We start from the raw sequence: 14772 nt of genomic DNA, 5'->3' as shown, positions 1-14772 counted from the left end.
CTCACAACCCCACTTGCTTGACCACTGAGTCAGCTGACCATTGAAAATCATTACCCCCACCAATCAGAAAACGAATGATATAAGTTGATGGTCTTGTTTCCCCTAGCAACCCATCTCTTTGATTATCAGCTCCTTGCAACTTTTTCCTTTATAAACCCTGCCCTCCATTTTGGAACATGTCTTAGGTTCATACCGAGGGCTATCCCCTCCATTTTGGAACATGTCTTAGGTTCATACCGAGGGCTACCTCACTGGTTTGCAAATCTTATATGAATAAAATACTCTTAATTTCTGTTGGAATTTTTGTTAACACATGTTTCAGATTTACAGAAAGCTGGCTTCCACACTAGTTCCAGTGCCCCCAAACTCAGGAGTTGTTTAAGAAAAAACACTCTTGTTTCTTCCTCTAGTATTCTGGTCACTGAATGTGCGGGCTTTCCCCATACTGACCAATTCTCTGAAACCAGCTGGGTGTCCTACAATTCAATTCAATTCTGACACTACGTACCTGGAGTAAACATCAGATTCCATAGGTGAAGGGCTCAGTACCACAAGGCTGCCTCTCCCACCCGCACTTCACAGGCTTCTCATGTACTGGTTGTAAATCAGAGGTTCTCATGACTTCCTCCTCAGGTTCGATTAATTTGTTAGAAGACTATATTATGCAGGAAAAACAGTTTACTTACTAGATTGCCAGTTTATTATGAATGGATACAACTCAGAACAGCCAGATGGAAGAGATACGTAGTGCAAGAGATGGGAAATCTCTGTGCCCTCTCTGAGTGCAGCCACCCTTCTAGCATCTCCACGTGCTCAGCCTCCCAGAAGTGCTGGGAACTCTTTCAGGGTTTTTATGGTGGCTTCACTCTATAGGCATTATTAATTAAATCTTTGGCCTTGGTGATTAAGTTCATCTCCAGCCTCTCTCCCTGGAGGTGGAGGAGGGTGAAGCTGAAAGTTCCAACCCTCTAACCACTGGCTGGTTCCCTTGGCAACCAGCCTCCTTCCAGTGGTTATCTAGGGGCTTTCCAAAAATGGCATTAAGATAAAACTCAGGTGTGGCTAAAAGGGGCTTGTTTGGATAACAAAACACACCCATTTCACCTTTATTTCACCTCTGGAACTATTTCTGGAGCCAAAAACAAAAATCAAACATTATTTTCAAAAAGTTACCCCTATTGCCATAACCACTTAAGAAATTACAAGGGTTATGGGAGCTGTGAGCCAGGAACCACACAGAGAGACCAAAATATATATTTGTTATCATAAATAACAATATTAACAGGGTTAAGTGAAGAGATTCTGTAGTAAGAGTGTTAGTCAAGATAAGCCAGCTGCTGTAACAAACAACCCCCCACCCCTACTCTACATTCCATGGCTTTCACACAACACAAATTTATGTCTTATTCATAGTTGTATTACAATGCTGGCTTAGGAAGGACCTGTTCCACGTAGTCATTCAGGGACCTAGGTTCTCTCCATCTACTACTGGCTTATTCATCTAGAGCCTTGGCAATCTCCACTGAATTCTCTGCTCCTAGCTAGCAGAAAAGAGAAGAGAAAGCATGGAGGGTTTCTAGAGGTAGCCCCAGACTAAACAGATCACTCCTGCACACATTCCAGGACTCATCACATGGCTTCACCAGAGACTGGAAAATGTCTAGCCTTATAGCCAAGAGAAAGGGAAGCATGGATGTTTGTGAGCACCAGCAATCTCTGGCACAATGGGCAAGTGCCTGGCTGTCCTGCCACTATTAATAAACAAACACAGGTGGGGAAATGTGGGATGCAGCACATCAAAAAGTTCGCATTTGCCCAGATCACAAAAGACTTAGAGGTATGCAGGGCAGAGGCCACCCTGTTAGGGTGAAATAAGCACTCAAGGACCAGAAACCACCACAGACATCATCATCACCTCTTTCATTTTGGATTTGTTGTTTTGGTTGTTGTTTTTCCTGCCTTTGGGCTCCCAAAACTTCTGAAACCAATACCTGGGCTGTCAAACCTACTGGTTATATACCGATGATTTGCGTGATGCCTATGTCCCCAACTAAACATATAACCCGTAAATGCCAAGGCAGAGGACTTAACAGTTGTTTAAGATCTGATAAATTAGCTGGATCTACAAGACTTGATAGGTGAAAAGGGAGGCCTCTTATTGAACACAGGGAAAGGTAATGATGTTGTCTGGTGAACACCAGGGTACAGGCTGCTGAGTCATGCAACATCACAATGGCCTCTGGATGTTTGTCACTGATCCTATTAGCTGTTTCCCAGGAATCACTATATGTGGAGACAATGGCTCTGGGTTCCAGGGATCCCAGAAAGTCTTGAGAGAGACCACGGGAGCAAGCAGGTAATAGGGGTCTGACGAACTGCAGATACCCCCACTGTATCCATGATAATTTGATAATGGCAAACATGGAGACTTCTTTGTAGCTGTTGCCTTTTCTTGCCTAAGTGGAGAGTTCAAATCATCTTGTTGTGATGGAGGTGAGCTGAAGTCCTGGAAGGTACTTAGGTGGCTGTAGCCTCCAAACCCCAGGTTTGACCTTCTATTTCAGCAGCCTTAATGATCTCTTTACTTGGGAGCTATTAGTTCCTGGGAGAATCATACTCCAATGTGTGAACTGACAAGAGGCAGTGACCCCAAAAAGTACTGCAATTTCTATTGGCAGCACAATTGCATGGTGGATGAGAAAAGGGTAGCCATAGTGAGCTCATTTACTGTTGAGCAATAAGTATTTATCATATTAATGAAAAAACATAAAGTGTCTACTGTGTGCTCACTTGTGAGAGTGCACTAGAAACAGAAAGAGGTACAGTACAAACTCCTAAGATTATAAAGTCCCTGTCCTGAAGGAACTTACCTTAGATGGCAAGGTCAGAGGCTGTGTAGGGTATCACTAAGAACGAGCTTGAACTCTGTACTTGTCCCAGGGTTGAAATCTTGCTTGCCACTTAACCTCCACAAGCCTCAGTTTTTTCATCTGCAATATTGGAATAATAATTGATCCCTCACAAGAGCTGCTATGAAGCAAGTGAGAAAATGTGTGTAATGAGGTTATTATTCTTCTATGTATCATGCGATGATCTTACTGATTTTTATAAAAGTGCATGTTCGTTTTAGAAAATACAGACAACAGAAACAAAACTTAAGGTAATTTTTCAAGCGAAGATATAAGTCTCTCAAACATAACTTGACTGGTTGGAGTAGTTATAATTATGAAAACATGTCCATACACAAAACACTATCCAGGACTTCAATATCACAGGAAGATCAGCAAACAAAGGAACTGGTTTCCCCTGATGCTCCTGAGGGGCTGGGCGCAGGCAGTGGGAAGGTGAACTGCCCTTGGGAAAGTAGTCAGAATGAAGGTGAGGAGGAAGGGAAGAGTCCCTGGAATGTAACAACAGCCCATTGTCAGGATGAGAATGCCATCTTAGTGTCTCCATATATTATTCCATGTACTGTGCAGTTTAAAAGCCTACAAGCCAAGTCTGTTCCTGACCCGCAGGTTCTGAGAGTTTAAAGGATGTAGCCCAAATCATGTGTTGGTTAAAGGCTGCAGTATCCCTGAGTTAGGTATTGGAAATGGGCTCTTCGGAAGGGAGGTGTCTCGAATGAGCATCCAACGGGGCACTCAGTCACTGCGAGGCCCAGGGCAACTGGGTAAGGTTCCAGAGAGGTGGAAGTTCTTTTATTCGACTGTCTGGCCCTAAGCTAGGCTGTAAGGATACTAAAATTAATCATACATGTCACCTGCCCTCTAGACAATCACAGCATAGATAAATGACAATGCAATGTGGAGTAGAGATGAAGGAATGTGCAGGCTTATGAAAGCTCTGAAAAGCCATTTAGTCTGAGATAATGGAGGAAAGGCAGTTTCCAAAGAGACTCCTTAGACAGCTGAAGTGATGGCCGTGTGACCAGGGACAAGAGCTGGGGAGTTTCCAGCGCCAAGCAGGGAGTGGGACAGCCCCCTAGAGGGTCCCTGGATGGCTCCCTTGCAGTTTCTCCTCCACTAAGCACAAGCCAAGAAACACTTGTTGGGATAGGAACACACTCTCAAGAAGGGCAGTAGCATCTGAAAAATATTCAAAATCAAGGCAGAAGAGCACAGCGCAGTGGTTCCCAAACTTTGGTACCACATAATAAAGGACACAGAAGATTATGCCTATTGAAGCAGGATAGGACCTGGGCCTTTGTAGTTATGCCCAGGCCCCAGGTGAATGTGATACCTGCTAAAGCTTGAGAACAGTTGGGAACCTGAGCTCTGGACCCAGATTCTGTAGGATTGAATCTCAGCTCGGCCATGTACCTCCTAAGTGACCTGGGCAATGCTGTAGGGTCCCCATTGGTTATATGGAAGTTATAATAGTTCATATCTCAAAGAACTGCTGGGAGGATATGAGTTGTCATCACCACAGCACTGAGAATGGTGTCTGGACTATAATGAGTACTCCACGAATGTTTGCCATTATCAAATCTTTTAGCTGTGGCAGAAAGGTGCCATTAAGGGAGGGAAAAAAAAGTAAAGGAGAGGATGAGAGGATAAAACAGGATATTCAATAAGAAGTTTAACTTAAATTTTTAAATAAAAACAAAAATCCCCTACCCAATTAGCTAGCATCATTCACAAGCCATGCTTGAAATGCTTAAGTGTGAAAAAGCTGAATTCGCTTGCTCTAGTGAGAGCATCTACAATGAGAACAGGAGGAAATGCTCTATCAGTTTGTTAGAAGGAAGCTGGTGTGCTCAGCTCTCCATGGCTTCCTTCCTAACCTGTCTGATCCTGGGAGGTGATGAAGGAATGATCAATGTGTGACTGGTTTCTACATTGGTATCCTGGCTGCAACTGGTGTGTGGGATACTTGGAAGAACTTAAAGGTAAGAATGGAAAGCTAGTAATCAGGCCATAGATACTGGCTTGAAAAACTATACAAGCCTACTTCCACATCTCCAGAACTTTTAGAACTCTTGAGATATACCTGGCTGAACCTCCAAGAACTCATAATAAAATACTCACTGTATATTCACTTCTGATGTGTTAAAGAAAACTTAATAGTAAATTTGGAACTTCAGGGAAAAAATGAAGTGTGGTTAACACAGAGGTTAAGTGTTAGACATGGGCGAGAGGACTCCTTTTGGAGGAACTCGTCCTAGCCCTCCTCCTGCCATGTCCTCCCCATGAGGCATAGAACTTGCAGGACCAGGGATATGTGACCACTCAGAGCTTGTGTCTCCACTTCACCCACTACACCACAGTCCAGGTACCCAGAACCCTGGAACCCCTGCCAAAACAGACCCAAGCCTGCTTCCAGGACCTATGTGAACTTATCTTCTGGGTCTACCCTCACAAAGGCAGTGCTTTCATGGTACACACACCCAAAGGCCCAAGTGGGTAGCCAAGAAATGGTGGTTCTTAGGGACATGATGGCACTTAAAGGTGGGGGCTAGGGTATACCTTGCAATGTGGGAAAGAACCAGATGGGAAGAGGAACAGGCCTTAAACATGGGATGGCCTGCTTTGACACATTGGGGCACAGATCTGAGTCTGAGAACTCTAAGTTCAAACTTGGCCTTCCAGGATGTTTTATCTATCAAGATAGGCTAGGCTAGAGCATATTTGAGCTCAGTTGAATTGATAACTTTTAAATATTAAGGCATGGCATGTGGGCCTCCATTTGTATTCTTGCCTTTGGCTTTATAAATGTTGGAGATGGGCCTGGTAGTTAAAGGTATGTACCTTAGTACCAGAGAGACCTAAATTTAAATACCTGGGCACAACATTATTGGTTATGTGCCTTGGGCAATTTACTTGGACTCTCTAATAATACTGATGTTAAGGCTTTTTCAGTTGCAAGTCAGAGCATCCCAACTTGAATTGACTTAATCATAAACTGGAACTTATTGGCTTTTATAACTGAAAAGTCCAGTGGTGTCTGGATCCACTAGTCTAAAGCCTCAGCACATGGCCATCCTCAGCACATGACCTCTCTACATCTTCCATCCTGCTTTCCTGTTACCTTCATTCTCAGGAAACACTACACATAGTAACAAGCCTACAATCCTACTTACTAAACAATTCCAACAGAAAATGAAAGATATTTTAACTTTTCTAAAGTTCTGGCAAAGTCCAGGGATCTTCTGATTACACCCACTATGGAGCATCTGGGTCTATACCCTATAAATCATATGGATCAAGAGTCAGGGAAGTGGTAGTTCACCAATAAAAACTAAGATGTGGTTACTGGGAGCATGGTTAAGGCAAAAACAGTAGCAAAGTTGGTAGGGATTGAAGGCTTAGCACTCAATGTTAACCAGTATTAATATGATTAAGAAAATGCAAATGGGCTCAAACTGGGTATGTATACTGAATAGAAAGCAAATGGAAACCATACTCATTCTCCAACTGCGCTGAACTCTGGAAGTTGGAAGTTTAAAGAAATGAAGACTTGGAAATATATTCACAATCTCAGAATACATTCACAATTTTGTGTATATAAATCATGCTTTCAGTTGTTGTGGCTGCTGCTTCGATGCCAACCTGTGCCCATCAGTGAGCCTCAGTCTAAAGAACTTTGGGCTGAAACCAAGTTGTGCTCACCAGGAAGACCCATATTTCTGGAATTTTGTAAAGTACATGAATCCTCAAATTATTAAGTTTCTAGATATGGGACCAACTTGGGACAGTGTTGGGTCCATCTAATGCTATATGAAATAATCTACTACTGCTGATAACTCATCACAATAGTATGGGCTTTCTACTTAACTCCTATAATCTCCAATTACAGAACAATCTTTTAAATATGAGTATTATTACCTTGATGAAAACTTACCAAGGTTATGATAGGCCTTCAAATGTATACTTTTGTGGTTTAAATATTTTTTTTATATTTTTCACAACTGATTAAAATAGGCTATATACCATTTTTAATATTTCCCCAACTTTTTATTTTGAAAAATTTCAAACCCACAGAAGTTGAAATAGTAATATTAAAATGTTAATGCTGCCTTTACACACAAGGATGTTTGATCCAAAAAAACACATAGCAGCCTCTATGTTAATATCCAGATACCTTCTCCAGGCTTACAAGAGAAGCAGCTTCATTTTTAGTGAGAGCTTTCTGTCCTCAGGAAGTCTCTGTAATATTTTTTTTTTATAGTGGTTTCACTCCATTAGAAACACAAGCCAGGATTTATTCCCATTTTACAGATGAAGAAACAAACTCAGAGAGGTCAAATAATCTATCTGCTCAAGGTCTCAAGTCAGTAAGTGATTCAGCTGAAACTGGAAAGACTTCTGACTTCAGTAACTCAACATTCTATGGTCACTTCCTCTCCTGGATATACAATGAAAGTAAAGCCAGAGCCAAGCAAATATACGAAAAAATGTTTTAGTCTCATTCTTCTGGCAATCGGAAAGCAAATATTTGCCAGGAACCATGTGCATAACATTATCAATCACATAAAACCACAGTGGAAATCGGGAGTGGGAGGATACACACAGAGGGTACTGAAATTTCTGTCAACTGCCCCTGGTCTGAGTTCATTTATCGAGGGCTCATTCTGTCCCAGGTACTGTGCTTGGGATACAGAACAAATAAGATCAACAAAGATTCTGCCTTTGTGGAGCTCACATTCCAATGGGCTAATGAACAATCAAGAAGCTGCCAATAAGAGACTGGTACGCTGCATCCAGCCCACATTAGTGTTTTGTTTGGCATATACAGTGCTTTATTTTTTCTTTTTATAATAAACTGCCAACTTCTAGCTTCTCTAGAATAGGCAACTTCTGCTGGATTCCTGAGTAAGTAGGAGCCACTCCTGCTCTTTATGCAGGACACATGCCCTCTAGAGATCACTGCAGTCGCCACGTTCCCTGCTGTCTTACATCCAGAATACTGGCCCATTCATGCATTTACATTCTCCACTTGACATCATAACATTTAAACTGAAACCTCTAAAGCAAACAAATATCCAAACAAGTTCAGATAGCTTTAAGTAATAGAAAATAAATAAACTAAGCTAATAGGATGGATGTGATGATTGGTGAAAAGGGCTACTTCAGATTGGGTTGTTAGGGAGGGTCTCTCTGAAGTGTAACTGAAATTGAGACGTGAATTACGATAAGCACGTCAAGTCAGCCATCAGAAACGAAAAATGCTTCCAACAAGAAGAAACAGCATAGTCCAAGTTCCCCTTGAGGCTGGAAATAACATGGCTTGGTCAAAGAACAGCAAGGCTGGGGTTACAAGAGTGGTAACAAGATCACTAAGGAAGGAAGAAGCCAGATTACATAGGACTTTGTGGGCCATGGAGAGAATTTTGGATTTTATCCCAAGTGCAATGGAAAGCCTTCGGGGGTTTTAACTGGGGAACAATGTAATCTGGTTTACATTTTCAAAAGAGCACTCTGCTATGTAGAAAAGTGATTTAATAGGAAAGAGAAGCAGGGAGACCAATGAGGAAGCTACATTATAGCCCAGTAGGTGACAGTGGCTAGGACCAGGATGGTAACAGAAAATAAGGAGACAAGTAGCAAATTCAGAATAAGATATATTCTGAAGTATAACCCAAAGAATTTTTGGTGGAGTGGATGGCAGTAGTGGTAGTGGGGTGGAGGAAGTAATGAAAGGGAGTGATTATGAATAACTCCAAGGCTGTGGCTTATTCAAACATTTACGTGAGCTGGGGGCAAGTAAGGGGAGTCCTAGTTTTAGGGAGATGGAATAAGAACCTGACTTTGAATGAATAAATTTTGCCTAGATGCAAGTCTTCTTAGATTCATTTCCTGTATCTCCCACATCCAGGCCACCCTCAAATCCAAAAATTCGATCTTTTAAATACATCGTCTCTTATCAAATCTATCCCTTCGACTTCATATCCACTGTCTCTGTCCTGGTTCAATCCTCTCTCTTGCCTTGACTTTTACAACAGCATTCTACAGCTATGAATAAACTAACAAAAAGCACTTAATAGACACGTGTACCTCTCTCCCACCAGCCATCTTTGATGGCAGAGATCATGTCTTATCTCCGGTGCTTACTGCTGTGCTGGGCAGAGTAGGCACTCAAATGTTTGATGAACTGAAAAGGGGTCTCCTCCAACAGGATATAATCTCCTGAAAGAGAGGACTCCATTTTGGGATTCTGATTCCTCTACACAAAGCAGAACCAGATACGAAATGTATGATCCCAGAAACTTCGCCTTCCCAAGAAATATGTTTCTTTTTTCTAATTTGGTTTCAAACTACAGTGTTTCAGACCCACTTTTACCTAGTTAAGAAATGATATTGGACAACAGTTAACATATTACTACTCTTTTGTTCCAAATCTAGGGAATTTATACTCTCACGTCCTCACAGTGTCTTTGTAAGGAGGTCGAGATTATTCATTTTACAAATAAGAAAACTGAGGCACAGAATGAAATCCCTTAATTACTTTTTGATGGAGTTAGAAGCTTTGCCTGGATTAAGACTAGCCTTTACCTGACCCATAACATACCACAGTTCTGTAATTGGAAGATATCCCAGTCTCACCCCTGCAACACTACTGGTTAGTACTCGGGCATTCTTTAGGTTTTGCCTCCACAATTACAAACTCCTTTGGATGTCAGGGTGTGTTGTCACAGGGTCAAAGACCATGTTCTCTCTTTCTTCTATTTACCACTCTCCTCAGTGCCTGATGAAGACAGATTCCACCCCTTGGGCCCAGGAAAAAAAGAGAAGCACCTTGGTCATTAGCCTGAGAGGTCAAGTAAGTAAAGGAGTCAAAACCAGCAAGAAGAAAGATCTAAGTAGGCAAGAACAGTTTCAATGGGAAAAAGGAGGGGGCCACCATAAAAAAAAATCCAGATACCCCTTTCAAAAGGTTTCCAGCTGGGGAGTACCTAGGAAGAAAAGTGGCAGCAGTAGTGGCAGCAGAAGGCCAGATCCTTCCTGCCACATTCTCCCAGAGTCATTTCTTCAAGGCACCCAGGCTCTTCAGGGCCTCCTGGGCCTGGGTCAGTTGCTGTTGCAGCCTCTGGCGGGTGCTCTCATTGGAGGCCCGCTTCAGGAGGCCCTGCATTTCTTCCACCACTGCCCGGTGGCCAGGGGTGTTGTGGAAAAGCCGTACTGCCCGGTCCCCACAGGAGGCCAGAAGCCGGCCAGTGATGTCAAAAGACAAGTCAGTGATACACTCCCCATGGACCTGCTCAAAGCACTCCTCTTTCTCACCCCGCCGGGTATTGTAGAGATGAATACTGCTGCCACTAGCCAAGGCCAAGACCTGGGCATCAGGGGAGAGTGCCAGGCGGCACGGCATGGTGCTAGCCTCTTCAAAGCGGCCTGTCCTCAGCAAGTAGGGGTCCTGCTGCTTCTTGTATTCCACATCTGTGTCCCACAGTTTCCATGTACCATCCTTGGAGACAGAGGCCATCCTGCAGCATGGAAAAATCACAGCTCTAGCCCTAACATACCCTGAAGGGGAGGACACCTGGAACAACACTAAGATTTCCAGTTAGGAGGCCAACTCCACTTAGGGTCAAGCATCCCACCTGCTTCAGAGCTGCTGCAGAGATAGGCAGAAAGACCCTGGTTGCCAAGAGGGGCTGAGAGCCACTGGTAAGAAATCAGAGGAGATTCACTCACCTCCGGGAGTCATTGGAGAAAGCAAAGAAGTGGACAGCTGCGGAGTGGCCCTTCAGTTCAAAAGCTCGTACAACCTCCTGGAAGTCACCTTTTTTCCCGAAGCAGACTTCCCAAACTTTGACATCGGGGGTGAAGCCACATGAGGCCACAAACCTGCCATAGAACCCGAGTTCCTTAAAAACTTAATTTTAAGGGTGTCTTGTTTCTACAAACCCACTAAGCCTCTTCCTTGAGAAAGTTAATCATATCTAAATAACATACTTTTATAAGTGGTTTTACACATGATCTCAGTTCACCTTCACAGCCATGCTATAAGATATGTAGTACCCCACCTCAATATTTAAAACTGCAGATGAAGAAATAGAGACTAAGGACTTGAATCTAGGTGTTCTGATTCCACAACGTTTGCTCTTTCCACTATTTGTAGCTGGCTCACTGCTCTGTCCCTGGCCCCCAGCCCCAGCCTCTGCCCACCCCAGATGCCAAAGTCCCTCCTTCCTCACCTGCTACAAGGGGATATAGCAGCATGTATATTGTTCATCTGGTTGGTGTTAATGGTAGACAACACCTGACCTTTCAGATTCCAGATGAGGATAGTTGTGTCATTGGAAGCAGTCATGATGAATTTTCCTGAAGGAAGTGACATAAGCTGAGATCGATTACCACTGTCAATCTCCAAGGATACACTTCTGAAGGCCTCTACTGCCCAAAGGATCCATGCTGCCCTCCCAGGCCAAGGGACACTGTAGATAAGGACTTTGCTGAAGACTGTGGCTCTTACCTGCCTTCCTTGGGGATTCGCTACAAATCCTAGACTCCAGCAGAACACAGAGCCAGAGCCCCTTTATCATGCTGGGGCTTAGCATAATGCTGAGAGTGGCAGCTTTAACTCATTCAGTACATATAACTGGGGCCATTGCTTCTTGCCTTGGGCAAACTCCACCCCTCTGCCTCTTACCTGTGTCTGCAATGCCAATGTTGATGACGGGTGCCTTATGCTTTTTAGGAAAGTCCTCCGGGGTGGCTGTGAAGGTATAGCCCCCATCCTCTCGCTTGGTCATCTTGAAGACACGGAGGGTGTCTCCACTGGCAAGCCAGACAATGAAGGCTCTAAAGACAGGTAGCAGACAAGTAATTCACTCACTCTTTTGGACATGGAAGCCTATATATGCCAGGTCCTATGTTAGATTCTGAGGAAAATCAAGATCGCCCCTCATGCCCTACAGTCCAGCCTTACAATTTAACCTCTTGGTTCAAAAATCTCTTAAAACTCCTCAGAAGATAGGGCTCTCATAGCTTTGGCTTCTTTACTTTCTCTATGGCTTAGAAAATCATTATAGCTTCCAAGACTAATCTGGAAGCCAGACTTTGGTATTTCTCAAGTTGGAACAGATCTTCCCTCTCTGCTTCCTTGCTATATAGCTGCATAGCACTCTAGGGAGCCCCAAGCAGTGCTCAGGCTGCCTGGATGCTCTTTCTACTACCCCAAGGGAGACCTTAGGTCCCCCCTCACTATTTCAAACAGGTACAGAAAGGCCATAAGCCTGGGGCTGGGCTTCTGCAGGCAAATCTGAGGCTCCATCCTGTCCCACCTGCAGTCAGGGCTGAAGCGCACCAGGGTGGCATGGTCCAGCTCTACATTGGCTCTCATGCTACGGTGCTCTCGTTGCAGGAAGTCTTTGGTGCTCCAGATGCGGATGGTGCGATCATCTGCACAGGTGGCCAGGTACTTGCCGTTGCTGCTGAAGTCCATGCAAGATATGTCCCCACTGTGGCTCTAGAGGAAGGGTTGTAGGAAGTATAAACAGGAACCTCTTGGGCAGATGGGAATCCCAATGTGCAGCCATAACTCCAGGACCCTGTTTCCTGGATTAACAGTAAGATGCTGATGGGATGTGATGAGAAAGAATAGGATGAGGCATCCAGACTGATTTTAGTCAGAGGCAGCGGGGTCTATAACATTCACAGAACACTACAAAGGAAAAGTGTGTGGTGGCGTGTTTGTGGGTGTGTTGTGCATGGCACCCATGTACCTTTAGTGCTGCAGCCAGGAGGCGGTGAGTGAAGTTGTGCTGTTGAGGCTTCTCCTTGCGAATTCGCTGCTGCTGTTTCTGCTTCTTGGACTTCAAGGACTTGTCAAGTGGAAATCCATTTGCTTTTTGGCCTATAAGGAAGGGCCATGTCATCCATCCATTACTCACTCAATAAGCATTTACTGACCACCTGTGATTGGCCAGGTACTGAGAGGAGCAGCAAAATATGACCATATATGGCTCTTGTCCTCAAGAAGAGAGAGTGATGTAGGCACAAACAGGGGCTTTGGAATCAGACCTGGGTTTAGATTGTGATTTTGAGGAGGCTGCATACTGTGAGTCCATATAGCAGCTCAATGCAAATTAGAAAAGGTGCCTTCTCTGGGCTGGCACAGCTCAGTAGGTACACAACATGCCCAATGGAGTGCAGATCGTTGGCCAGACAGACGTCCCTACATAAGGAATAACGTGCACAACTGAATCTGGTAGCCCTGGCCTTGGGTAAGTTACTCAATTGCTTTGGACCTTGGTTTCCTTAAACAGAAGTTGTGAGAATTGGATAATACACAGAAAATAACAAGCAGTAAATGCTCAAAAAACTCCCATAGAGAACTGAGGGATTCAAGGCAGTCAACACTGTTGAGATATCCTGTACCAAAAATGGTGCCAGTCACTTTTGCATAAAATAGTTAAGTTGAGAATCAGGCCAGGTGCAGAGCTGGCATGTGTTAGATCACTGCAGATACTCCTCAATTCTTATAAGAAAAGAACCTCCTGAGGCCCACAAACAAAGATGGCCACAATCTGCCCTCTACTTATTTCTCCAGCATTGCCTACCAGGGCTCTCCCCTCACAAAAGAGTCATACACATCTATCCTTCAAGTCCACACCTTATGTGTCCCCTACTCTTGGTGAAGATTTTCTTGACACGCTCACATACACCCAAAAAGCGGGGCTGACCACTCCCACCCTTGGATTTCCTGTTTCTAGTACTAACCTCTTCTAGGATACCTATTACACTATATTTTTCACTTACATGTTTAGATGTTCCTCTCCATTACCCGGTAGTGGACTACCTAAAGCAAAAGACCCAAAAGCCTATGGAGGTAGTGGGTACTCAATAAACCGAGTAACTAGTCCATCGGTCTCCCACCTCCCCGCCCATTTTCATAAAATAACCAACAAGTAGCGCGCTTGGGAGTTTAGAAGCGCTGTCGCAGTAACCCGGGATGAAGCTGAGGCTCAGAAGGGAAAGTGGCTTGGCCTCGGCCACCGAGAAAGTGGCAGCGCGGGACCCAGGTTCTAATTAGTCCTCCCTAAGACGTGCGACCAGCTGGACGACGCTGCACCTCTTGTCGGGAAACGAAGGTCATTCCACAAGAGGAGAAACTGAGGCCCAGGGGGACCCCGGCATCCCCACGGGCCCAGACAGCAGGTAGGACCACGGGGAGGCCGGGAGCAAGGTACCCGTGGGTCGCTCCCACCCGCCCCAGCCCCACCAACCGGCGGACCGGCTGCAGATCTCTTCTTCCGCTCGCAGCCACCCCCGCGCTACCGCCGCCGTCGCCATCAAGGCCAGAAGCCCGAGCAACAGCGACAGCCCCATAAGCTCCGGCATCTGCGGTAGTTCCATGTTGGCCGGGCTGCTGCCACCTCAGCCTCCGGCTACGCGGGCGCCTGCACGTCTCCGCGGAGCCGCGCACGCACGCGGGGCGGGGCGGGGCTGTTAAAAACATCTTGAGGGGCGGGGCCTGGCCGTTGGAGCGCCCTGAGGGGCGGGGTCTGGCTGTTGGAGTGTCTCGTCAGGCGGGGCTTGGCGGTTGGAGCGCGTCCCGAGGGGCGGGGCTCGGGCGTTAGTGGGGCCTGGTCGTTGAGATTGTGTTTTTGAGGCCTGAAGAGGCGGTGAGGTGGGCAATATGCAGGCCCTTGCTTAGGCTTCCTCTTGAATACTTTACTGATAATCGTTTATTAAAGGCGTTCATTCCAGCTGTCACCACACTGGATCCTTTTAAGGAGTCAAGGCAGGAATATTACTCCCATTGAACATGTGGGAAAGTCTTAGCATCAAGGGATATTCAGATAGGCTTTTACTAATGGAGGGA

General features: G+C 45.0%; 1 protein-coding gene across 1 annotated transcript; it reads right to left on the bottom strand.

Annotated features, from left to right (window-relative positions):
* Positions 1-3200: 3200 nt before the first annotated feature.
* TBL2 (transducin beta like 2) lies at positions 3201-14362 on the bottom strand. Its single transcript, XM_006918556.3, has 7 exons — positions 14174-14362; positions 12671-12801; positions 12230-12414; positions 11596-11747; positions 11141-11267; positions 10638-10790; positions 3201-10426 (listed from the first exon to the last, which is right to left on the bottom strand). Exons 1-7 carry the CDS (start codon positions 14301-14303, stop codon positions 9964-9966), a joined length of 1341 nt encoding a protein of 446 aa, XP_006918618.1. The 5' UTR covers positions 14304-14362; the 3' UTR covers positions 3201-9963.
* Positions 14363-14772: the final 410 nt, after the last annotated feature.

This window comes from Pteropus alecto, unplaced genomic scaffold, assembly GCF_000325575.1.
Source record: "Pteropus alecto unplaced genomic scaffold, ASM32557v1 scaffold68, whole genome shotgun sequence".
NCBI lineage: Eukaryota > Metazoa > Chordata > Mammalia > Chiroptera > Pteropodidae > Pteropus > Pteropus alecto.
Note: the sequence above shows the minus strand (reverse complement) of the source record. Positions and strands in the feature narration are given on the sequence as shown.

Bases quoted from the DNA above. Each gene is read 5' to 3' on its own strand.
- TBL2 (XM_006918556.3), bottom strand. From the start codon at position 14,303: ATGGAACTACCGCAGATGCCGGAGCTTATGGGGCTGTCGCTGTTGCTC. The intron at 12,802-14,173 runs GTTGGTGGGGCT...CCTTCCTTATAG, and splicing joins GATCTGCAGCCGGTCCGCCG to GCCAAAAAGCAAATGGATTT. The intron at 10,427-10,637 runs GTGAGTGAATCT...TCCATGCTGCAG, and splicing joins TTCTCCAATGACTCCCGGAG to GATGGCCTCTGTCTCCAAGG.